This window comes from Hirundo rustica, chromosome 9 (assembly GCF_015227805.2).
Source record: "Hirundo rustica isolate bHirRus1 chromosome 9, bHirRus1.pri.v3, whole genome shotgun sequence".
NCBI classification, from domain to species: domain Eukaryota; kingdom Metazoa; phylum Chordata; class Aves; order Passeriformes; family Hirundinidae; genus Hirundo; species Hirundo rustica.
In genome coordinates, this window is record NC_053458.1 from 17133251 (window position 1) to 17158765 (window position 25515).

The 25515-nt window shown below is 40.0% G+C and overlaps 2 protein-coding genes across 2 annotated transcripts in view; one reads left to right on the forward strand and one right to left on the reverse strand.

The window, feature by feature from the left end:
* The first annotated feature begins 725 nt into the window (after positions 1-725).
* Positions 726-24215, forward strand: TECR (trans-2,3-enoyl-CoA reductase). Its single transcript, XM_040072372.2, has 13 exons — positions 726-752; positions 10163-10213; positions 10706-10757; positions 11091-11135; positions 12411-12514; positions 14623-14738; positions 14849-14954; positions 19356-19428; positions 19520-19563; positions 20928-20985; positions 21479-21567; positions 22563-22608; positions 22711-24215. Exons 1-13 carry the CDS (start codon positions 726-728, stop codon positions 22836-22838), a joined length of 939 nt encoding a protein of 312 aa, XP_039928306.1. The 3' UTR covers positions 22839-24215.
* Positions 24075-25515, reverse strand: part of ABCA4 (ATP binding cassette subfamily A member 4) — a 64613-nt gene continuing 63172 nt past the window's right edge. Inside the window, exon 49 of the mRNA XM_040072374.1 lies at positions 24075-25313. Within this exon, the coding sequence (XP_039928308.1) occupies positions 25191-25313 (123 nt within the window). The 3' untranslated portion in view covers positions 24075-25190. The remainder of the gene's footprint in view (positions 25314-25515) is intronic.

Consider the following 25515-nt stretch of genomic DNA (forward strand, 5'->3'; position numbering starts at 1 on the left):
TTTTCAAACAGTACGTAGCATAAATCTTTCTGTCTAATGGAAATTTATGGCAGTGAAAAAGCAATGTTCCTTTGTAGCCTGGTAGATTTTGCTGATATTTAATTACCTTAGCTCTTAAAAAAAGATATCACGTAATGAAGACTGGGTGGAGGAAAAACAGTATCAGCTCTGTACTGCTTTATGCATGTAATCCTCAGCAGTAGCAGGAACACATCACAGGAGGAGAAGGGATCTCAGCGGAGTTCTGTTGTCAGTCCAGTCACCCCTGAAACATCAGGTAAACTATCCAAGAAAGAAACGAGGATGTTTTCTAGCTCATGATCAGTTGCATTTTTGCAAGTTATCTCCCTAAGATACTTCAGCTCTTAAAAAAAAATATTTAAAAATCCTGCAGTAATTCTCAAAGAAAAATAAATCACCCTTCTGAATGACAGGTCACTCCCGGCGGCCGGTGCATATTGCTCTTCTCTCGCAGTTTTTGAACAGCGGGAGCCGCAGAACTTGGCGTGCGCGAGGTGCCGGCGGTCCCGCACCGCTGCGGCTGCCCGGGGCCGGCTCGGCGGGCAGCGCTGCCAGCAGCCGCCCACCGGCACGGCCGGGCAGCGGCAGCGGCCCCGGCCCCGGGCGGGGCGGGGGGTCCGGGCGCCGCCTGATTGGCCGCAGCGCGGGGCCCCGCGGAAGGTGCCGCGGGCGGCGGCGGGGGCGGCGCGGCGGGGGCCCGCAGAATGGGCGGCAGAGCCGGCTTCTTCGAGGTGGGTGCGGGCGGCGCCGGGGGCGGGGGGCGGCCGAGGCGAGGCGAGCCCGGGCCGGGTCCCGCAGCATCCTGCCGCCGGCGGACGGGGCTGCCCGGGATCCCGGCGGGTTTCTCTCTCTTCCCCCTCCATCTGCATTGAAGCACCAGGGAGCCGGAGCCATCCGCTCCGGGAAGTGACCGCCGCCGGAGCCGAGCAGAGGGGCCCGCTGCTCCCCGAGCATTTCCTTGGGATGAGTGGGCAGAAGAGGCTGTCGCCCGCCCCGTCCTCTCCTTCCCCGGGCACGTTCCCCTCGCCGTTCCCGATCCCCGCGTTCCCGGTGTTCCTCGGACGTGTTCCCGGAGAGCGGGGCGGGGGAATCCCCGGGCTTCCCGGCGCGCTCCCGGCGGTCCGCGGAGGCGCCGGATCAATGGCTCCGTGCTTCTCGCAGGTCCTGCCCAGGGCAGCACCGCGGGCAGCCTGCGCCGGGTCCGGCAGCGCGTCCCAGCCCTACGGAGAGAGCGAGAGCGAGGAATGTTCTCGGCACCTTCTGCCCCTAACTTCTCGGAAAACCCCGTCGCCAGGCGCTGTGCACCTCGCCGGCGGCCGTCCCGCGCAGCCTTCCGGCCGGGGGCAGGCGTGGCCGCGGGCGGCAGCGCCCCTGCGCCGGCTGGGCGGCAGGGAGCCGGCGGCGGAGTTGGTGCCCTGGCCGAGAGGACGGCTCCCGGCGCGGTCCACGCTGCCCGGCGCGGGTGGAGGGGGGGCCCTGCTAGCACGGTGCGCCCGATCTTGAGTGGGGAACGAAAAACAGTCGGGCGGAGTTGAGTAGTGTCAGCTCCTGGAGCTTACAGAAAGCGCGGAGTAACGTGCACCTGGGGAGCTTCAAGGGTAACATCACATCCACTTACATAAACAGCCACACCGACTCTTTGCTAGAATTGTTTAGGCTGGCTAATACAAAAAAATCTTAAGAGCGGCTTGTATTACAAAAACAGGTCTGTACAAGCTAAATGGCAGCAATCCTGAATGTGTTTCTGCAGGCTTATACTTGGGTTTCTTAATCACGATTTACCTTAAAAAAAAAAAAAAAAAAAACCCACCAAAAAAAAAAAACATGCACAGGAGGAGGGATGTTCCTCCCCTCGTGCAAATTACAAAGCATTTATTAAAACACAAAAAGAATTCAAAGCCATCTGAAAATCGTCTACTCCTTTAGTAACTTACTGTGACCTAAACGTTCAGATTTTACTTTTCAAAGCTATAAAAATGATCCAGACATCACAATTAATCAAAATAAACTGCCCATAGCTCTTTGGGGTGTGAGGTAGGCACCTGCACTGTGTTTTTTCCTCAGCAGTGTTGACTTTCCAGGATTTTTTTAGGAAAAACAACTAAGCTTTTACTGCCTCATGGATTTCCAGCAGTGAGGTAGAACTCAAACTGTTCTCCTCCAAACGCAGGAGCAAGCACATGTGTAATACCCTCCTGATTGCCTTCAGTCACTTCAGGTTTGCTCTTCTGCCTCAGACTTATTTGAGCTCCTGAAGAGCACTAGTTACTAGAAGACCTTAAAAACATGGACATCATTGGTATTAGCTGATTTTGCAGATGGGGAAACACACAAACGTTGAATGACCTGCTAGGCAGGAAAATAGCAGGAGATCCAGGTCTTTTAAGTCCTAAATCAAGATCTTGTTTTTAAGCAACACTAATGCAAACTCAGCATGATTCATGAATTTACATGTCAGCCTTGTGTGTCTTAGTCCTTTTCTTTTTTATAGCAGATAATGGGTGGAAACAGATTTGCCCAGCTCATCCAGTGTGTGAGCTGTCTCGGGGGTACAAACACTGCCTGAATAGCACTAGCAGTGCAGTTGCCTGTTGCTTTCTGCACTGTTCTCCCTGATTTGGTCTCTGTTACAAATTCATTGGCTTTGAATCCAGAATTGCATTTCCCCACCATACATTCAAAGCTGAGCTATGTAAAGAGAGAAGGTGAGTGTCCCACTTCTCTCAGTAGGTCCTGGGGAGGGCAGGGAGAATCTCTACTGTTGTTAAAACTTTAGCATTCCCTCTTTGAGGAGCTGTACAAGTTTGTACTTTCCTCTATACATTTATAATATAATTATATAATAATTAATATACCAATTACCCTTTACTGTTCTTCTGTAGTGCTTCCTGATAAGAATCACAAATCACTTCACAATCACCAAACTGTCATGTTTACTTTAGGTGTTGGTATGTTTCTACTTTGGCCTCATTTTTTAAAATCACTAATAGCTCAGAGGAAGCTTCTCAAGGACAACTATAAATAAATATGCATATACTTGAAGTTACTGCACCTGATAATTTGAGGAGATTCAATTCCCAAGACTGAGAGATGTATGATAGAGACTTGTACCTAGATTAATATGCCTTGGGAATGCTCATTTCTCTAAGCTCCATAGAGAACAACTCTTCTGCCCTATTAGAGATTTGTTACAGAGCTTATGATACTGTTTGTCCTAACAGTGCCTATTTTCCTCCTTTCCATATGAGGGATGCCTATGTGACTTGCTCGGATGTAAATGTCTCCAGCAGAGCTCTGAAGTTAGGCTAATGAATTGTACCATTTCCTTTTACTTGACAGGTTTTGGTCTTCAAAAGCATTTTATATAAAGAAAATAGTATGGTGTTCTGACTTCCTAGAGAAAAGGTCCTTGAACAAATATATTCATACTGTAGAAAATGAGTTTCACAAGAGCCTTGCTTGTACTTTTGCTTCCTTAACTGGTTTGGATGATAAGTGCCTTTGGTGAGCAGGGATACCCAAAATTGTTTTGGAATCTTCACTCCCTGATGATAGATTGAATTGACATGTGCAGTACAGTCTAAAAGCAATAATGTACTGGCCCCCCTTGTTGGCATTTAAAGTTCCCTCCCTCTTCTGTCTGTGATGAAAACCCTCTGAATGTAAGGGGGGTGGTGACTGCTGTCTGGCTGGCATGGCTGAGATGTCACAGCTCCTGTTACAAAGGCTTCTCCCTCCCAGAGCTATGCTGTCTAAAGCCTCGTCAAGTAAGAGCACTGAGAGCAAGTGCTAAAAGCAGGATTGCAGAAGCTTTCAAGATGCTGTATCCTCCAAGAATTGCCAGAAAGACAAAGCCCCATATGAAATATTTGAACAGTCATTTAAAAGGACTACTTAAAATTTGCCCTGTTTGAAGACATCTGCTCTGTTTTCACAAGTAACACTAAAGAATTATTATCACAGAAAGAGATGAGATGACAGGGCAAACATTATCTCTTACTCTTCTCTCCCCACTTTTCCCGTCACTTACCAGTGCTTCAACACTCAGTTGTATTGCTTTACTTAGAAGACAGCAATTTCTTTTTTCTCTGTGAAGCTTGAGAGAGAAACTTAATTTTGTATAGAAGAAGATGATGGTAAAACATTAATTGGCAGGAAGTACCTGGAGCTACTCAGAATTTCAAGGCTACATTTGAAATTAAAAGTCTTACATTAGGAAAAAATTGACTTCTTTGAAGTATATTTAAAAAACTAGTTATGTGAGTTCACCTGTCTGTATAAGGTCTCTAAAATTCCCAGGGTTTCCAGTCTTCCTTCTATTCCTTCCAGTCTTCCAGCCCTATCAAAAGAGAGCAGACCCATCCTCGATGCTGCTAGGTAAAAAACAAAAAACCAAACCAAAACAACAACAACAAAACCCTCTTCAATTTCAATTCCATGTCAAAAGCATACACTGTATTTACATTTTGACATCCCTACACCAAATTACACATGAAGAGTAGTAATGAAACTAGAAATACTAAAGTTTGATAATGCAAATCACAGTGCTGACACAAAGATATGATTGTGATTTCACAAAGAATTTGTATAACTCTTCTAGCTGAATATTGCCATTGTAGAAAATAACCATAAACCAAAGCCCCAAGGCAGTGAATATTCTCTTGCACAAGGAGAAGGCTATGCAGTGGTGCTGAAAATCCTGGATGTCTACTTAGCATTGAGTCAAAGCTGGCTCAGGTTCTCAGATGGAGGCACTCCAATGTGCTTCATAGTGACAGTGATACTCAGTGAATGATGGGACTTCTCAGTATGCCTGGGAAATTGGCAACATGCTGCTCTGTGTTAGCCAGCATAAGTAAATCTGCACCAAGTCAGTATTAACTGGTGGAGGTTCCTTTTCATCTTGTGTACCCTCCTGAAAGATCTCATAATAGTAAAAGCTGGAAAGTTTTAGTATATTTTCAAGAACCAGAATTCACTGTGAAAGCTTTATCAACTTTTCCTTTCTTGAAAAATAAATCGACCTCCCACCCCAAGTGAAGAGACTTTCCTTTTCCTTCCTGACTGTTCTTATGTTGACTCATTTTATCTCTGTCAATTATAGAAATGGATTTGTCTTTCTGAAGGATGGACATTTGTAGCTCTACCTGTTATCATCCTTAGGCCCAAGTTCACAAAGCAACTTGGGTTTTGCAATGTGTTTGTATTAGGCACCCAGCTCCAAGATCAGACCGGACAATTTGGTCAGGGTATCCAAGTTTACTTCAACTCTTATCTCTTAGCTGTGTGGTATCCCAAAAGGCATCTGCTGTAGAGAGATGCTGAACAGAATTACAATGGAAGGGAGCAGTGATAAAAGGAGCCCAGAGATACAGAAATTCAGGCTTTCTCTTTGGTAGGAGGCTTTTCACTGAAGCCCTTTTCACTGAAGTCCTCTCCTACCTGTACTTTTTGGTCTGCCTGTGGGAGAAATGACAAAAAGACATTCCAAAGCAATTCCTGGCAGTGTGTCTATTACATGTAAAGCATGAAGAGCTAGATCATCTCCTTAGCTGACAGTTTACTTTCATTCAGAAGGAATCTAAATGCTGTGCATTGTGCTGACCTTGGGATAAAGATGCTTACTGGATCAATATCCTGGGGGATCTAGATGAGAGTATGTCTAACTAGCAGATCGGAAACAGGTGGAAGAAATAAAAATGCAGTATGAATGTCAGCACAGGTAAGACACTGGTGCTCACTGGCTTGCAGAAGAGCAGAATTTAGGAAGCTGAGGAGTAAATACATCTCTTGTGAACCTGTAAATGTCAGACATCTAAATTCTACAAAAGTGAAAATTCATTTTAGAAAACGCTTCGAGTATGGGTATCATTGTATCTCTTTATACATAGTGAAATAATGCAATAAGATTCTAGTCTCATGAAATGTGAGCCATTGCTTCAGAGGTAAGGATTTGTTTAGCTGGACTACTTAGAGAATAAGGTAAGATGATGAAATTTTGCTTTGTGGTTGGACATTTGCCTTGGTTCTGGTTTGGGAATTTCTCTCATAGCATGTGGCTAAGCTGTGAGACTCCCTCCCTCAGGACTGTTTATAAAGGTTTAAAACATAAATGGATTGAGGAAAGAAATCCATGAAAAGTTATTAAATACATAGGCAGCACTTCTGGAGCAGGAGAATCAAAATCACTATGTCTGTCTCTTCCCTTTCCCTCAGTCACTACATTCTTGCCCTGTTTTACTACTTTTTCTGAGTCACCTGCTGCTGGCTGTTTCAGAAAGAGCCAGTTCTAGATGGATGCTTAGACCCATCCTCTGTCACAATTTGTACCTTTCGGTGCAAGAGAAGCTTCAGACTGAGAGTCAATTGGAAAGCAGCAGCACAAACAGAATTTTCAGTGTAAGTACACTAACGGCAATCTCCCTTCAGTTTAACTCCTGACTTGAAGAAAATCCCTGTATGCCCTAGTTTGAGATCACACTAAGTCATGCTTACTCCCTTCAGGAACAACACAGTCTACCAGAATACTCAAAGGAGATAGAGAAAATGAATAAATTTCTCTAAATCTCATAAAAATGTTTAAAAATATTCAGTTAGGACTGTGGCAACCACTGAATTGGCTTTTTAGAGTTAAATTCAAAGAAACCGATTTATGTAAGCATTCTAACAGTTCAGGGAGAATTCATTCTGCATAGCTCTTTCTCAGACTTGTTGGTTCCTGTACTATGAAATAAACTTTTTTTTTTTTAAACTGAGTAATTTAAAAAGAAATCAATACACTATATGCTTGTGTCAGTGCTTATAAAGTCTCACTCAAGATTACTCAATCTGCTGATTACAAATGGTTTCAAATTAAACTTCTAAGATGCACAGACATGATAAATGTGTCAGTAGTTCCATAATAGTTATCACATCATTTTTGAAGATCTGTTGATCCTTTAGCACTTTAGCTACGGCTTTAAATTGCAAGAATTCAAGTGACTATATTTTTGTAATCCTGTAACAGACACACTGCATTTTAAAAACTTTTAAAACACTTTGCTCAACTGTTTTTCCCTTATGAATACTTTCCTCTTTTTTATTTAACCTTTTTATTTTCTGAATAAAAAATTAACAGCTGAATGTACTTTTCTCCACTTATATTGTATATTGATTATTCTTTGCCCTCAACCTGTTTGTGTTCTAAACAGTAATAATCAAGATTTTTTTCTTTTACTAATGATGCTATTGATGCTTAATCCTTATGCAATAGAACAAATTTGTCTTCTAAGCATCAAAGTATATATTTGTAGTCACTGATAAAAGTTTTTAACGTCTTGCACAAATCTGCCTATTGATTAAGTTCTACTCTAAGTAGTCTCAGAGAAGCTGTAGTTTAAAATGTTTTTAAAAATTCACCAAACAAGTCGACTGTAAGTCTTACTGCACTAATACAGGCCAACAGCTGGTGTCCTATTGTGCTAAATTCTTTGAAAACACAATGAAATTAAAGTTCTCGGAGCCAAACAATTTATGTTGAAAAGAGATGATACCCATCAGTAAGTGTTCCAAGAACAGATTTTCCGGGTACCTAAAAACTGTTGCCAACCAATACATTAACTGCCTTGGTGCTGTGCCTCAAGGCTGGAAACACTGTGTTCAGTGCTTTGCTGCTTCATGGGATTGGCCAGGATGTTCAGGAACAACCATTTCTTGCTTTAGATCAGGCTTTTCTGTTCGTTATGCAGGGAACATTTACACTGGGGGATACTCTGATAAATCTAAGAGGCATGATAGCTGGAAGAAACAGTCACCTTGCTTTCACTCTGTTGGTGCACAATTTGCCATGGACTGGAGTGGAATCTAAAGCTGTGTTCCAGCATCCATCTTTCTGAAAAGGGAAAGAATGTTTGATATTTGCTTAGATCTTGAAAGTAATTGAAAGTAAATTAAATGTTTGAAATAAGAAAAAAAAAAAAAAAAGAAAGAAAGAAAAAAAAGAAACATTGAGCAATTATGGTGCAGGAACCTTGTGGAAATCATGCAGTCCAACTCCTGGTCAAAGCAGATACAGCCAGATCAGGTGGCAATGGGTCTTGTCCAGTCCAGTTTTAAATGTCTCCCAGAATGGAGATTCCACATCCTCTCTAAGCAGCTTCTAATATTTGGCCTAGCTCATGGTGAAAAAAATTCCTTGTGTCTGGATTTTCTCCTGTTGCATCCAGACACATTTCCTCTCACCATTATCTCTGTGCACCTCCAAGAAGAGTCTGGATCCATCATCTCTATAGGCTTCCTTTAGGTATAGGCATGGACCAGTATGACAGTTTGGCATTTGAAAGTATTGTGCTGGAAAAGAACCAAATAGTAGTAAATAACATCTTGGATGATTTATTTCTGTGTTTTCCACACTGATTCTAAAGGAGATTTCTGTACAGCCACTCCCATGAAAACCATAGAGCAAAGGAAGAACTCTATAATTTTCAGTCTGGTCTTGTGCATAGCAAGAATAACTCAATTAAAATACCATAGGTGGCAGAAGGATATTTAAACCACTATAATTCACGTGGAGAATATTTCTCTGATACAACCACTGAAGACCATAGACTAAAACTGCCTCCAGGGGATTCTGATAAAAAATGAATATATTTGGGTTGGGTGTGGAATGGGAAGGACACTACTAAAAGCGTAGGCACTGCTGCAGTCTGCAGGGCAGCCCAGTTGTATTCATTGACAAAAGAGCTTTGAGATACACCAAAGGTTTCAATAGTCCTTGTAGCAACTGGGCATCAGAAGGGAAAAAAAGTGTGTAGAGCCCTCTCTGCCCTGTACTTGTTCCATGGACTTCAAGCATCAGAACTCCTTTCTAGGAGAGGAATCCTCTTCATTTGCTTTCCCATGGAGATTTCACACAAATAGTCATTAAAACTGGAAATGTGTTATTTCAAATATAAAAAGACAAGGGAAAACATATTCTAACAATCCATCACGTACTTGTTACATATCACAAAGGAGGAACGGCACTTATCTCTCTCAATGTCCCAGTTAGAGCTTAAAATGCACAGGCTGAATATGTCATGGCATAAGTGTTCCTTGTAGAGATCAGATTTGATAGGTGTGACTGGAGCTGAAGTGCTCCACTGCTGCGCCAAAAGAAAAAGAACCCTTTGGGACAAGTGAAACAAGGAAATAAGATACTCCAACCAAGTGATCTCTTCAAAGCAACCCTCTGAGAAAGATACTGGACTGTGACTCCTATTTTTAGTGAGGAATCATATTTAAAGTCTAATGTTAATCTATTCTCTTGGCCGGTTAATACCAAACATAATTAATGCTAGATGTTTGTATAAAACCCCCAACAACTGCAGTGAGATTTAGGGAGCTGCTGTAACTGGGCTTTGAAATGTCTAGGGATTTTTCTGCTTGGCTGTTGATCAAAATCATAACATTTTGCCGAACTGCCATTTGATCATGGAAATAAACTGCTCTTTCCTTTTCAGAGCTGTAGCTAAACCACTGTTTGGAATGTAAAATGCTAATGTGTAGTTAATAAAACAGGTGATCTAAGAAACAAGAGTAACACTAACTCTTCCTGTAACAAATGCTTAAGTGTTTGTGAAGCCCAGATATTTAGCTGCATTTGTTTGTTATATACACCGATATTTTCCACTCTTCTTGCAATTAAAATGTTCTGGGAACAATACACAATAAGGTTCAAGATTCATGTACTCAGAATATTTGCTTATATGCATATATATACACATTTAATATTTTTTCTTGAATGCTTTCTGATTTTATGAATCATAAAAGTACTGTTCCTTAGTGATTCCTGTGAAACTTCTCGACCCCTTACTCGTTCCTCTTGCTCTAGCATAAGAAAATACCAAGATCACTTTTTTGATCAAAAACTTGGCAACTTATGCTACTGAATAGATCCAATTAGACAATTCATTTGGCCTTTTTTTTTCCAAGTTGAGTGCTTTTGGAACCCAGTGATCAAAGCTGTCTCTTGAGAGCATCAATAAGGTTTTTAACTCAATTCACAGATCAGAGAAAAATGATGTCTCACTCTGAGTCACAATGATTATGAATTTGGGAACCATCTAAGAGTTTACGCATTATTTAGCCAATAATGATTAATTAACATTTTGTGTCCTCTCAGGTGGAAATCCTTGATTGGGAGACAAAGAAACAGCTATGCTTCCTAGATAAGGTAAAACAAAAATCTGCTTAAAAGGCTAGGTGACTGTTTTAGAAATTACTAACTTTTCTTAAATAAATTCGGTGTTTATGAAGGGTATTTCATCTCCTGGTAGCCTTTTCTTAGCCGCTTGCAATGATTTTGCAAACTTCATACTGACTACAGTGTATTTCAACCCTTTCCTAGAAGGAGCTTTTGGGCAAAAAAGACAACTTCAGTTGCTTTACTAAGATGGTGCCAGTTGTGTGGTACTCAGAAGCCATCAGATTGTCATGGCTGTAGTAGTAACTCTTGACCACTGCTAGAGAAGCTGCCTCTGAAACAGGTGTCAAAAATTGTCCTGCCTTTTCCTGACATTTCTTTGAATCCTTCATGCCAAGGCTAGACATCTGTAAGAAGTAGTTACATTGTCTAAGTCACATTTCTATTTGGCTTAATAGTCTTAAATCTAGTAGTTGTCTTTCAAAATATGCATCTTAAATTTACAATATTTTTGTTGCTTAGGTGGAACCAAAGGCCACAATTAGAGAGATCAGATTGATGTTCCATAAATTATGTGAGTATAACTTCCACAGTAGCTCACATCACATCAGAATATCCAGTACATAAATAGGAAAAAATTACATAATTTGAAACATGATATACACAGACATAATGCTGATAACCTGCACATGAATGTGATCACAGTGAGATTTCAGTAAAATAATTTTATCCTATCCTGATAGAGCTTTTTATTTTTTTCTGCTGCATAAATTATCACCTATATTAGTGTTGAATAAATTTTTATAAAACCTTTAAACGAAGCTCATCTTGTTGTATTGTGTCCGTTATAGCAGTGGATGATCTAAACTGACCATTGTATATCACACAATTCTGTATGGTCTTACAGATCCTCGGTGGTACCCAGCAAGGCAGTCAATAAAACTTGATCCAAGTAAGTACTTGTGAGATCTGGAGTAACTAAACTCTGAGCAGGGCCCTGGCATGAAAGGTGTACTTAAGGGTATCAGCACTTAAGAATCTGTTTCCAGCTATGTTAATTAGCCCTGTGAAGGCTGAAGAGAATCCAGAACAAATACAATTCTTTGGAAGTAAACACAGTCCCACCCCGGTGCTTGGTAATTAACTCAGGAGTTTGCACATTGTTCCAATGCACTTTCTAACTACTGAGCAGTGTTGCTTTCCAGAGAAGCAGTGCAGGATGTAGATATTCACTGCCCTTAGCTGCAGTGAAGTGAGCTCAGCTGGGAATACCAAAAAGGGCTGTGAGTTTGAGCTATCAATTCACATAATCCTCTGCTCTCAGGCAGGAATTACAGTTCTTTTGAGGGAAGCTAATGCAGAACACGTTGCCTTGGATGTAGCAATTGCTGACAAAGCTGATGACAACTGGCTGACTTCATTAATACACCTGTAGGTATTGCTACTAGAAGCCTCTTACATGGCCTGAGTCCACAAAAGTCTAATTGCCAAACTGTGTTAATTCATCTTAGCTAAAATATAGCACTTTCTTTAAGGATAATTTTATTTAAACTGTCCCTTAAAAGTATGCTGGTGAAGATTTGCTCATTGTGTAAAATCTGTCCATGGAAAACAGATATATGATTATCTTGTTTCCTTCTTTGAAGGTCTCCCTTGTCAGATTCCTCTATGAATTTAAGTAGTGAGACTTGCCATGAGAAAATGCTGGCCTTCTGGAGATTCCTCCAAATCTAGGCATTAAAAGCTCAAGTACTGTGGAATCACCTTCTAGCTGGTTGTTTGGGAAAAGAAAGGCAGTGAAAATTTCTATAAGAGAGTTTTCTAAACACAGTTAATCCTATCTCCTGTTTGTCTGATGATGAGCAATGAGAAGAGCAGAAGAGAGGAGAGAGGTGGAGCTGACTAGGAGGTCGGTGAACTATGTAAAGGGCATTGCCCCATCAACAGATTCTGCTATTAGCAGTGATGAAGCAAGTCTACTAGACTAGGCAGTCACTTAGGATTGAGAATTCTCTTAACTGTTTTGGTGTGAATAGAAGATCCAGGCTCATATGTGATTACAGGGATAGATAAAAATTAAGTGTAAATATTCTGGGTCTGTTTGATGAGATTCCAATAAACCCACATCGCATCAAGGAGTCTCAGAGATAAAGCACCGTATAAAGCCAGTACGCTACCAAAGTGGACTTGAATGTCACTAAGATGTAATTACTTCTTTCCTTCTCAGAAGGAAAGTCCCTGAGGGATGAAGAAATCCTGCAGCACCTCCCTGTTGGCACAACTGCTACCTTATACTTTAAAGATTTAGGGCCGCAGATAGGATGGACTACGGTGAGCTCTGCTTCAAGTCGGAGCCATTTTAATGGCTAGTTTTCCATAGTTAATCCTTACATCACTTTTTTGTTTTTCTCCGATATTTCTGCATGATGTCTGCTCTGATAGTGGATGCAGGCAATGAATCCTCATTGCTTCAGCTCATTTAATCAGGGAAAGCAGTAACAGATTGAATGTCTATTCAGTTCCCTGGGAGAACAGCAGTGGAAAACCTGCTGCAGGGTAGGTTGGCCCTACAGAACTAAAATGTTGTCAAATGGATGTCTACTGCAAAATCATTAGGAGCTAGGTATGTAAATGCCTTTGGCAATGTGCTTCACAGGACCAGTGTAACTCCTGACAAAATTAAGATTATACTCCTATGAGTTTGTCCTGCAAAGAGGCATGGAAGCAACTTCACGTATCAGTACTTAAAGTGGCTTCAGCAAGAAAATGCATAAAAGCATGTCTTTAAGACTTCAAAAGCTATCTGCATGTGACTCTGTCCTAGGATGCCAGTGACAGGCTAATGACAGCTGATAATTTCTGCAATATTAGCAGCCATCCACAAAGACCTTGCATATTTACTGTCTTAGCTCAAATGCAAATTTTATCAAACTCACTTGGCAGGCACCGCAGCACTGCTGTTTATGCAGTGAGGTGACCAATGACCCTTCTAGCTCTCTAGAAGGTCCTTGCTGCACAGTATTACACTAGTTCCAATGAACAGCACAATGCCAAGGGAAAAGTACCTCATAACTTAAAGGCATATTTACCATTTATTAGCTATGAGACATTAATAAAACCTTGTGTTGATTACAAATAGCAAAGACAATCTTAATAGAAGGTAAAATTAAAAGTCAAATATGTTCTGCGAAACTGAGTTTTCACGTCTTTACTTTGGATGCAATGCTGATAAATCAAGCACCTATTACTCAATCCAAAAAAACAGGAAGACAGACAAAAACGTCTAATGGCAGTGTAGACTTCAAGATACACATGCATTAATATACACCAAAATATCACAGTGCAGATTAAGGCTTCTACCATTTCATAGTCTTCTGCATTCTACTCTCTCTGCCCTTAAAGCTACTTCATTCAAATATAATCCAAGAAATACTTCAGTATTATCGAATCAAAAAGGTGAGCTTCTCATCTTAGCTACAAGCAAACCTGATCTTCACCAGAGAAAATGCTGATTGTAACAGAAGTCAATAACCCAACTTTTCTGAGTATTAAAAAAACCTAAACACATTAGAGAACTGGGAGAGAATTTGGGTTTCTTTTTTTGTTTGCTTTCTTTTGTTGTTGGGTTTTTGTTTGTTTGTGACAGAAGTACCATCAATTTCCCTTCTCTCTCTGTAAGTGAAGTATGGACCTACCTTCTGCACTTATAGATGGGTGGAAAATACAGCTGTTAATATTTGGTCCAAGGTTAACTTCATTTTAAAGTGATGTTCCTAAGAAATACACACACATGTGAAATGAAATAAAATTAAAGAATAGCTTCTCTGGTTTCTTCTTTTTTTTTTTTTTTTTTTTTTTTTTTTTTTTTTTTTTTTTTTTTCTTCCTTCTAGTATTCCCATTAAAGCTTGTTTGAACATAGAATGAAATTATTGCTTCCCAGGACAACTGCTGTGCTAACTGTTCACACAGATGAGGTCACTGTGAATACTTATGAGCTGTGTTTCCAGTTTAAACAAAATTCATTCAGTAGAAGCAGAACTCCTATTTCTCCAGACAAATTCTTCACCAATTTTCATTTTAAACCAAAATAAAGCAACTGCTTTTGAGTGCAAGAGAAGGGTGAGAGCTGCATAAATGTAACATGCATGCATGTTTGTCATGATTTCTGGGCTGCCATTATTATCTTTTCATACCATACTGTGTCTGCTGCACTGGCAATGGCTGTTTGAATGCAACTGAGGCAAACCATTGCAAAGTATTTATGTGCATGGCTGCCAGTTTCATAGCCCGAGCCCAAACCTTCTACTCCCTCCCTGCCTCCCTTAATGCCATCCTGGATGCGTAGAGGTGTTTATCCCACTGCATTAGTTATCACAAAGAAACCAAAGCAAGATGGTCATCTAATTCAGCTGTCTAATTATCTTCTCTCTTTTTGCAGGTATTTTTGATAGAATATACAGGTCCATTGTTCATCTATTTTCTGTTTTATTTCCGCATGACTTTTGTCTATGGACTGGATGAGAGGTTTACATCAAGTCCTCACCCAGTAGTTAAGTAAGTCCGTTTGCAGGCTTTGAGCAGTATTTCTTCTAGTCTTATTCCAAATGTCTTGCCACACATGGTTTTTTAAGCACTCTTAAATGCTTTTGTCTTGCTATTTCTAGCTTGGCATGTATCTGCCATTCTTTCCACTACATCAAAAGGTTGATTGAAACAGTATTTGTTCATCGGTTCTCCCGTGGGACTATGCCACTGAGGAATATTGTGAAGGTAAACTGTGTCAGACTCTATCCACAGCTGCCCTTACAAATCCAGCCTAGCCAGCCTATGCTCTGCCTCTGCATCACAGACTTTTTTTTTGGTGGCTTTTGTAGCAATGCACAGCAGATCTCACCCATAAAGCCACAGTTCTTTCAGAAGATTTCTTAATGTCACTATTGTATAACCCACATACTGTCATACTGTTACTAATATAATAGAAGTCTCATTACTTTTTAGAAATTTAACCTTCAGCATACCCTTCCTTTTCAGTCATCTAGGTACTTGGGTGTGAATATTTTAGTAACAAGTTAACTTTAAAGGTAGTACAGGCAGGCACAAGGGTGGGAGAAATAACTTAAAAAAAACCCCAAAAAACTATTTTTCTAACAGTCATTTTATGTCTGCTTTGCCCCTAAAATTCTCTTCATTGTTAAGGAAGTGTTAATTTACCTTTGATCCAGTGCAAAGCTGCTTGTTCTGCATTTTCTTCTCCACAGGTGCATTCCCTAATGTCACCAGAGCTGCTGTGGCAGAGGGCAGCTCTTGGGGTGCAGGCTCTGTTTCCTGGGTGTCTGAGAAGTAGTACAGTACTGCATGGTTGTGCATAAGCTGTAGTTATTTTACCAAAGCTTGCAACAAAGAACACAGTAGTAGTCAAAAGTACACCTTATTCTAAGGAAGACAAGAGATTATCAAGTGAAAAAGCATTTGGGACTTTTAACGTTTGGCATTTAATTTGCACTATGGCAATGATACTTGTAGCAGCTGAAGCTCTGTCTTGTGGGTAACTCCTTACAGCTGTCCAGTGGCTCTGGTCCCTCAGGTGATAGCTTTTTGCTTTCAGGAAAGGAGGGTCTGTAGTGGAGCAGTGGCCTTCCAAAAGAATTCTCCCCAGAAATTTATTGTGCTTCCTGCAGCAAGAGTTCTTAAAAGGTTTGCAGATCTCATTCTTGACACAACAGATCTTGCAGATCTCTTGTTCTTGACACAGTAGGTAATGCATGTTAAACAGCAGATAAATGAGCAACTTTACCTTGAAAAAGCAATCAGTGTGATAATTATTTTTCTCACTGCCATCTTTGACAACTACTTGCTCCTTTCAGACCATACAAACTGTTGTTGCTAAAACTGACATTTGTACCAATCATTCTGAGCACTTCCTCTTTTCCATCTTCTCAGGTTAGTGGCTCTTGCTTTCATCTGTAAAGTTGCTCACAGTTCTTATTCTACCTGCTTAGCAATGCTCAGGTTTGATTTGCTTTTAGAATTCACTGGCCTTGGTGGTATTACTCCAAAATTGTGCCTGTGCAAAAAGCATCACATCCTTCTTCCGTTTTTCCATCACATACAAGTGGTAGACAAATCTTTTACTTTCAGGGTTTGATCACTTACATAGCAGATATAAATAGCTTATTTCCTAAGTGCAGTGGAATGCTATGTGTACAGGAGACACTTCAGTCTCATTAAGCAGAATTCTGAGATGGGAATTGATGAGAAATGTGATTTTCATGCTTTTTTCCCAATGGAATGAGAAGTTAATTATGCCCTACAATGCAGCAGTTTCACCAAAAGAAGAGCATACTAACAATAGTATAATTTTTTCTAAGATACGTTATTTTTTTCGAGGCATTGGAAAGGAAGAATACCTGATTTATCTGGACCTAGTAAGCAACTCCTTAGGGTGAATAAGATAGGGGTTAATACAAAAATTGTGTGGTGATAAAGGACTAATTGGAAGATAATTATGGTTGTACCAAAAAAGGATCAGTCAGACCTTTAATAATAGGGAAGTAGCAGTAGAATTCCTCAAAGATTAGTCTCATGATTGGTCTTACATGGTCTTTCTTTACCCATGAACATTTTTGTGAGTATAAAGAAGAGATATCATCACTTTGTAGAAAAATATCTCGAGGAAAGAGAACATTAGATCTAAATAAATACCATTTAAACCAGAAGACAATAGAAGAAGACAAACAGAAGGGTACATGCTGGTCATGAATAAACATAGGCAGGATATGAAGAAATATGGATTGTCATTTGCCGTAAAGAAGACAAAAGTCCTAACCATAAATTTGGAAACTTAAGAATAATTTATTTATGAGATCCCTGCAATATCTGAACTTGACCCACAGCATTACAAGAAATTGTTGTAAAGCTTTATTATTCAAGATTCACAGAAACTCTTTTTTCTTTCCAAGTAAGTTTATGAAGTCTGTATGTTCCTGTCTGAACCTCACTGGAAGCGTTTGTATGAGCAGTAAGGATTCAAGTGACGGTTGGACATTTACAAGTGTTACTGTTAAGGTCCTTAGCAGTGGTAGACCCCACTCATCTTAAAGCTCCTTTTCTTATAACTGATGAATACTCTTGCAGTAAATCATGTTCTTTGCCTGAATAGCATTTGTTCAGTTTAATTACAACATGTATTGTTGGGGACTGAGCCATGATAATTATTTAATTTTACTTCACTGAAATCCATTGCCATATGTTCCATCCTGTGCCAAGCCTTGAAGCTAGGAGAAGGTTTTTCTGAAGATGCCATTCCAAGATTACAAGAAACTGTGTCCACCTAAGTTTGTACAGCAGTGAGTAAATTGTAAGTGCCTGCTGAAGAAGCTAGTGTTAGGGAGGAAGCAATAGTTTATGGATAGGACAATACTTGTATTGTCCCTCACTGGAATCATTCTTTGGGTTCTGCTGCATTTCCTGGGGGAAAACGAAGTCATCAGAGGGAAGTTAGTTATTTTTTCTGCTCATTTATCCCACCTGCTTAAAAATTTGCTCTTTCTCATCAGTCATCTCTTATACAATCTCAGAGCAAGGAAGTGTAATACAAGCAAGTGCTTGTATTACAGTATACCCAAAATGTGTCCATTTTGTCTGAGGTCTCTGGGCACTGCAGTGGTTCAATTAACCCTAAGAACAAAGTGGAAATGCAACTGAATGTTTGATACAACTGTTTGCAGCAGATGAGGGGGCACCAGCATTTTCAGAAAAATGCACCATCAGACACTGCAGTCAGCTACTGCAGGTTGGAGACGCTGAGGTAATCACTTTTGCAGGGTATTATTGCTAGAAATGCAGTTCTGGTATATAAAGGGGGAAAAGACTGCAAAATTCAAAGAAAAAAAAAGTTAAACCAGTCAGGACAGTAAAAAATGCAGCCTTGGATGGGATTTTTGCCTGCATGAGCAGGAAAGAAAGTGGTGAAGGAGAAAGCAGAAACACCTAGAAATGTCTAAGTTATAGGAACCTATTTGGAAGGCCAAGAAAAAAGAGGACCAGAAAGAGTAAGAGGACCTTTACTAGAAGGGGTGAGAGGATCAGAGTTTTACTCAAAATTGCAAAGAGGATGCAAGGAAAGATAAGGCAAAGAAAAGAACAGAGGAAGTGGTGAAAGGAAGATAAAGCGCTCCATTGTGGTCTTGCTGAAGTCCAGGTGACAAACAAACATACCCTAATACATCAAAAACTGAGGCACTAGGTCAGGTAAAAGAGGACTCAATTGATGAGAGGCAAATGTATGAATTGTTGATGAGGGTTAAAGTCTGTCTGAAAGAGAATGACACCTAGAGCTTAGAGCACAGAGCAAGAAGACGTAGGGGCCAAGAAAGGACCTCCCTCCCATCTACATGTATATAAGGAGGGAGACAATAACGTGTCACCAAGACACCAAAGCAGCAATGAGTGTCAGAAAAAAACCCACAGGAGGTAGGGCCAAGGAAGCCAAATAAGAGGTAAAGACTGTAATTGTAAGTAGTTTTTTCATGAATGAAGCCTATGAGCAAGCACTGAGATTGGTCAGGAATGAGTCAGTCCAGCCATTAGTGACAGCTGCGTTATCAGAGTTTAGAGTGCAAACTGCATCGCAGAAACACAAGGACAGCAGCAAAAGGGACAGATGAGAGAAATCGCAGTGAAAGTGCAGAGGAAAGAGCAGGAGGCAGGAAAAGTTAAAGTGTGGAAAAGAAAGAAGCTGATGGGGTGAGGGAGAAGAGGACAGGAGATTGGGGAGTGCAAAATAATATGCAGAGAAGAGAGGACAGTGCCCAGATCTGGTCTTACAGTCTCAGGGGTCAGCAAAACAAATTTCTCTTCAACATAGAGTCTGTATGCGCTTCAGCTTTGCCCAATGGCTTGCCAGACAAGATAATCTTGTTTTCAGTCATACGGTCATACTTCCTAAAACTGTTTATAAACTTAACAGCTCCAAGATATTTTAGAGGAAATCTTAACTCTATTAGTACTGCTTCCTTTCTTTCCCACCTACCACACTTAGTACTGCCATTTTTTGTTGTATTATCAGCAAGTTAAAGGATTGTCCCAATTAATTGTTATCTACAGTCCTTGCAGTGAATATTGGCCTAAAAGGCTCTACTAAAACAAACAAAAAAATTGCTTATTTTTCAGAACTGTTTATATTACTGGGGATTTGCAGCTTGGCTTGCATATTACATCAATCATCCTCTTTACACTCCTCCTTGTAAGTAGCAAAACAGCCCTCAATGATTTAAGTACTTATGTATGTGCTTTGTGTACTAGTACTAATGACATGCAAACTTTTTTTTTAATAGCTTATGGGAAAAAACAGATAAATTTTGCTGTGATCATGTTTCTGGTAGGTTTTCTACTTTTTCTATAAAGCGCTAAAATATCTTGCTTTATTTCTTCTGTCATGTAAGTGAAGGAGTGAGTAGGATAAGCAGATACTTAGAACATGGACATTCTGGATGTACTACTAAAGCTGACCACTTGCATGCAAAACAGATAAATCCATCAATTTTTAATGGGATTTTGTACAGAAAGGAATATTTTGGTTCAGTGTCCATTCCAAGACTAGGATATTTATCTGCTGGGATGATCTCTCATAATCTTTAAAAGTTTGTGACCCTGTGTTTAAGAGCCAGTGACTTTATTTTATGAACTGTTTATTGAGTGTTAAGAATCAAAACAGATCATAAATCTCAGAGAACTAGCCAACTAAGAGAGTATATTGCTATAATTTCCAGTGATAAAGTTTCATTTTGCTGAGCTTCAAAACCTGTTTACAGCTTTCTTTACAATTCAAAATTCTTCAGTCACTGTTCATTCTCACAATTCCTAGGAACATTTCATACATGCAGAAGCAAAGTCAGTGTAGCCAATAAAGATGTACCTCTGTGCAAAGACTTCTATGTGTGTGTAACTTGTTTAGAACGTCAGCTGTTCACTTGCTTTGACAAACTAATCAGTGACTGCAGGATCCCAAAGCAGCTTCCCAGGATGAAAATTCTGTGAGGTCATAATCTATTTACATTTTATAGAGAAACTCCATAAATGAAAGCACAGAGCTGGGAATAAACTCAGGAGCTCTGACCACTAGTCATTTGCTGTAATAGTTATGCCTTGCAGCCACTGGAGACTGTCCATAATCATATAAATGGGTCATTTCAGTACACTCTCTTCATAATTGATTGGGGCAGCAGTCTTTAAATCCAGTGAAGGAAGCTGGGTCAATTATATTCCATGATTCATATCAATTATACTCTAGAGAAGAAAACTTACTTAGAGACCAAACTGTATATTCCTTGGGATTTTAATAACTTTTGAGAAACCAAGACTATGTAAATAATTTTTTGGATGTTTTTAAAGGCATAAAAATGATCAAAAGATAAAGCAAGCGTCTCCCGAGTTCACTTCTATCCCCCGTGGTTTATTTAGATTTCAAGGGGATTATATAAGTAATAAATCTGATCTTTTGGACATGGGGTCCGCATTTTCTGAAAAATATCATAAATATATAATGGAATATAATATGGACTCATATGTGAATGGAGACGTTTCATCCTTCTGTCAGCAATCTTAGTTAAGGATATTTATTATGTTTATAATAGATTATTTTCCTTTTCTTAAATATTTTAAAGAACCCCAGGAAATAACAAAAGGAAGAAAAACAAATAGAACAGAAGAACCTTTTTAACTCTGTCATACTTTTTCTTGCAGCTCTGTGAAGCTGGAAATTTTTCCATTCATGTTGCACTCAGTGACCTCCAGAGAAATGGTAAAAACTGCATCATCATTTTTCAGTTTTGTGCGGCCATTCAATTCACTCCTTCAGTTACTCTGCTTCAGGAAAGATCCTGGGGGGTGTTGATACCTGTCAGCTGACTGCTCTGGGAGCACTGGTTGCTCAGCACTGTAAAGATTGGATTCTAAGGGAAATCAGATAGTGCAAGGACTCTGACATCACTGTTGAACAGCACTTCTTATCTTACTGTAATCCTTACTGTCTGGGGCTGGGTTGTGTTGGAGGAGCAGTTACATTGGTTGTACTGCCAGTGCAAAAGGAATCAGTGCTGCTGTGAGTTGGTGAGCGAGGGAAGGTTCCCTCACAGGTATCCTATTCCTCTTGTGAGTCCAGGGGACATCCTGTCTTCCCACATCCTGTTTGTCCCTCTGACAGTCGTGAGACACAAAAGTAGGCTGGGTTGTCTTTACAGGAAACAACGTATTTAGGAGTGTGAATATTTTGTGATTTGTTTTCTAATCTATAGGATCCAAAACCTGTAAGATCCCATATCCAACAAAGAATCCTTTCACATGGCTGTTTTTCTTTGTATCTTGCCCTAACTATACATATGAGGTATGTATTTTCAAACAAGATGTTCAGATTTTAGTTTTGCTGAGTATACTTTTTGTTTCTTTTAGAATGTTTTACATGGAAGAAACCTCTGAAACCGTTCAGCTCAGTGCATTTCCCCTCTTTCCCTAAATTCCATGAAATCAGGTTGTGGACAAGAGTTTGTCTGCTCTTTCTCTCCTCTCTTGGGTCAGTACTGATGTGACTGACCTTACACAGACAGCCCTGACCCAGTGCTTTTGTGTGGCTGCTAGACAAGACATACACTGTAAAGCAGGGCAAATTCTGCAGCCAGGAGCAGGGAGATTGCCACTGAACATGTGCTGCAATGAGGGGATGGGGGTGTCTGGTGGATTTATAACATAAGAGCCTAGAAATATCACTGCAGGCAGGAAGATAGTGGACAGGCAAATAAAAGATATTGTGATAGAGAGAATAAGCCAAAGTCTTCTTCCCCATTTTCTTAAATTACACAATCATTTGTGTTGGTGGTGATTGCTTTAGAAACTTTAATCAGTTCATCATTTCATATTCCTTAATCAGGAGCTGAACTACTGAGTAGGTTCAAAAGCAGATAAAGTCAGTGCAACTCAATGTAACATTCATTCTTGCACAGAAGGACAGTGTCAGCTTTGAAATTCAGTGGAAATCAACAGATGATAATGAGAACAGCATTGGGCCTTGGACTGTAGAAAGTTACCATTCTTAACAGTGATGAAGGTCTGATGAATACAAATTAGGCAGAGAAACAGGAAGGACACTGTTTTAATGCTTAAAAATTCATCATTGTAAAAGCTGTGAAAGCAAATATGAAGGTTTTGTTTGTGATAATAAGGCACTGTTCACCTTTTTGGCTAAAGGTTATTAACAGTAGAAATTGATCTGGCTGACCTTGATTTTTTTATTTACCTATACTAGGACAAGGTTATTTTGATCAATAGAGAGATAAATGCAAATGCTGTCACCAGAAATATTTTAAATTTCCTTGGCCAAAACAGGTGGGGACCTGGATCAGTTTCACTATCATGACTCAGTGTGTTCCAGGTGAGTAATGTTTTGGTACTTCAACCTGAAGTGATGTCAGCAGCAATGGCAAACGTTTTTAATCTGATAATGAAATATATCTTTTTTTCCCCTTCCTTCCAGTGGGACTGTTCACCTTGCTTTGCTTCATTCAGATGACAATCTGGGCAAAGGATAAACACTGCACCTACTTACGAGAATTCAAGGATTATCCAAGTCATAGAATGCCAATTATTCCCTTTTTGTTGTAAGAAAAGAAGGCTCAATTTGAATATTGCACAGAACTTCAAGAAGAAAAACCTCATAAATGTCCTGCCAAATAAATGAATTAGTTAAAAGGATTTTGGTGCATGTTGAATCTTCCCCGCTAAGGGAAATTGTATGCACTTGAAAGCTACACTTCCCAACATTCAAGAATTCTCAACTCAGAAGCACCTTAAAAAATAAGGCTTTGTTGCACAGCTGCAAAAAACAACAGCTCCTGCACTTCACTGTAACGTGACTTAGATTTTTCTGTCCTAGTCTGTTTAGATTGATGGATCAGAAATCGTGAGAAGTCTGTGCTGAAAAGCAGCTCCAAATTTAGCAGTGGCATTCTGCAAGACAGAAGTGCACTGGAAGGAGGACACACCAGCTAACTACCAGAGCTCAGTTCAGCCAGCACGGCCAGCTGGCCTCAGGACAGTTGCATGATCTGCCTTCTTTCACTTGAAGAGAGTGTGCTGCCTGGAGGCAGGTGCTTTGTAACAGATAACATTACCAAAGAATAGGAATGGTTCCTGGAATAAAGAAATAGGCAATATCTCAGAAACCTGATTTGGGTCTAACCCCTAATTTGCCAAAAGAATCTGAAGTAAGAAGTATTTGTAGAATTTGTGAATGTAATTTCCTGTGCTGGGGTTTTTTGTTTGTTTTTGGTCTTCTTCATTAGTAAGTTGCATAGTAAATAAGATTCAGAAGCAATCTAACCTATCTAATCTTTGATATCTGGTCTGTTTTGATATAACATCTCCTTATGGTACTAATTGACCTTTTACACAGCACTTTACATCAGGCTTCTCTAAGCAGTTTTTAATACATTTTGTAAATACATGAAGTGACAGCTAGTCCTCGGAATGCTCTTCCTATTTTCAGAGCCAGGGAGCAAAACCAGCTTCATTTTGGACTTCCTGTGTTTTCCTTGTCACAGGATGTTCTGTGAGACTTAGTTGGGTTTTGTGTAAATCTAGTAAAAAAAGGCTATTGAAAACTATCTGAATGACATTTTAAAGAAGATATTTTAGAATGTGAAGAGAATGCATAGATATTGTTTTGTTTCATTATTTATTTATCAATAATAGATGTATAGAAAGATGTTTGCAACTATTTGTAAGGGTGAAATATGCAATAAATTCTATTTTAAAACCAGTTGAAATAATTATGGCAAAAAGAGAAGGCTACAGCTGGTTGCTGAAGTTTTGTAATATTTTGTACAGTACAAAGCAAGAGTGTCCTTATAAAAAATCTACATCAACTGAAGAAAAATAACTTTCAAAGCAAAAATACATGACCCAGATTTTAACTCTGTGTAACATATCTTAGAGAAGATTTCTTAGATGTTATTAGAACTGATAGATAGCTGAAGAAATACATCATTGTGAATTTGTTTTCAGTATTGTTTTTCCACTAATTAAGCTGTTGAACCAGAAAAAAGAGCTAAATGTCAAATGATTTCCCACTGAGTGCAGTGTGCAGTACAAGCAGGTTGGAATTTTCCTTCTGAGGAGGTAGAAAACACATACCCAATTCACACTTTACACTCACTTAATGTCCAGTCACAGGAAAGAAGAAAAATTTGGTCTTGTTTAGTAACAGATCTTTCCACGTCTCTGCAAGAAAACAAAACTTTTGGCAGATTTGGACATACTCTCTTTCTTTTTAATCTCCATTTTGACATTTGGCCTCTGTTTGAGGCAACTCAAAGATGAGTATGAGATCATTTTAATTAATTTTTTTTTTAAAAGCAAGTTTCTTGTCTGAGTCTGAGCTCTGAATTAATTCTTTTCGTTCTTGCTGAGACAACCGTCTGTTTTCACTGGCAGCCTGGTGAGACAGAGAAGCAATCTCCCAGGACTAGCCCCATCAGCCAGCACTGTTCTGACCTTGACAGTCCTGTGCACTCAGCATGGCAGGAATGTGATTCTAAGCTGGGCAATGCTCTCAGCTTCTGGACCTGTCTGCTGACTCGTAGCAGTTGATATAAGGGTTAAACAAGAAAAGCCTGCCAGCCTGAAAGTACCAGACAGAGAATCCATCTTTGATGTTATTTATATGCCAACAAAGAGGAATGAGATTAATTGTATCTTATACTAGAATAAAAGGAAGATTTTGTTCTGTAGCAAGGACCTGCCTTTCCTTTGACACTGTTAGCATGTAGTGTTACTGGTAGAGCAGTAGAAGTTGGCTGTTCATAGGGCTGTCGTTGTTGAGAGCACAGTGCTCAGAAAGGTGCAAAAACTCAATGTAATACTGAGTGTGCAAACCTTCATTTTACCCTTGGTCTGCTCTGGTATGGCACATGTTTGCACTGTGCAAACACTAAGCCTGGAGGCTGCAGGAGCAGTCTATGCAACTGCCTGCTGATGCAGAGCTGGGGACACCCTTGCCTCTCGGCTGGCTCCAGCTGCACGCGGATGCAAAGGAATTTCTTCATCCTCCATCTGCTGTTTAGCGAAGTTCACAAAGACCTGTGTGAGGAAAGCAGAAAATGTCACCATGTCTTCAACTGAGATGAGTTAGTGGGATGACTGCTCTGCAGGAAACAGGGGAATCCACAGACACCAAATGAACTGAGACACTGCGTTATCAGCTGACATCATGAGTTCCTCCTTTATTTTGATAAACTTCCTTGCAACTTCCTTGCAACTTCCTTCCTTTGGATGTACTTGC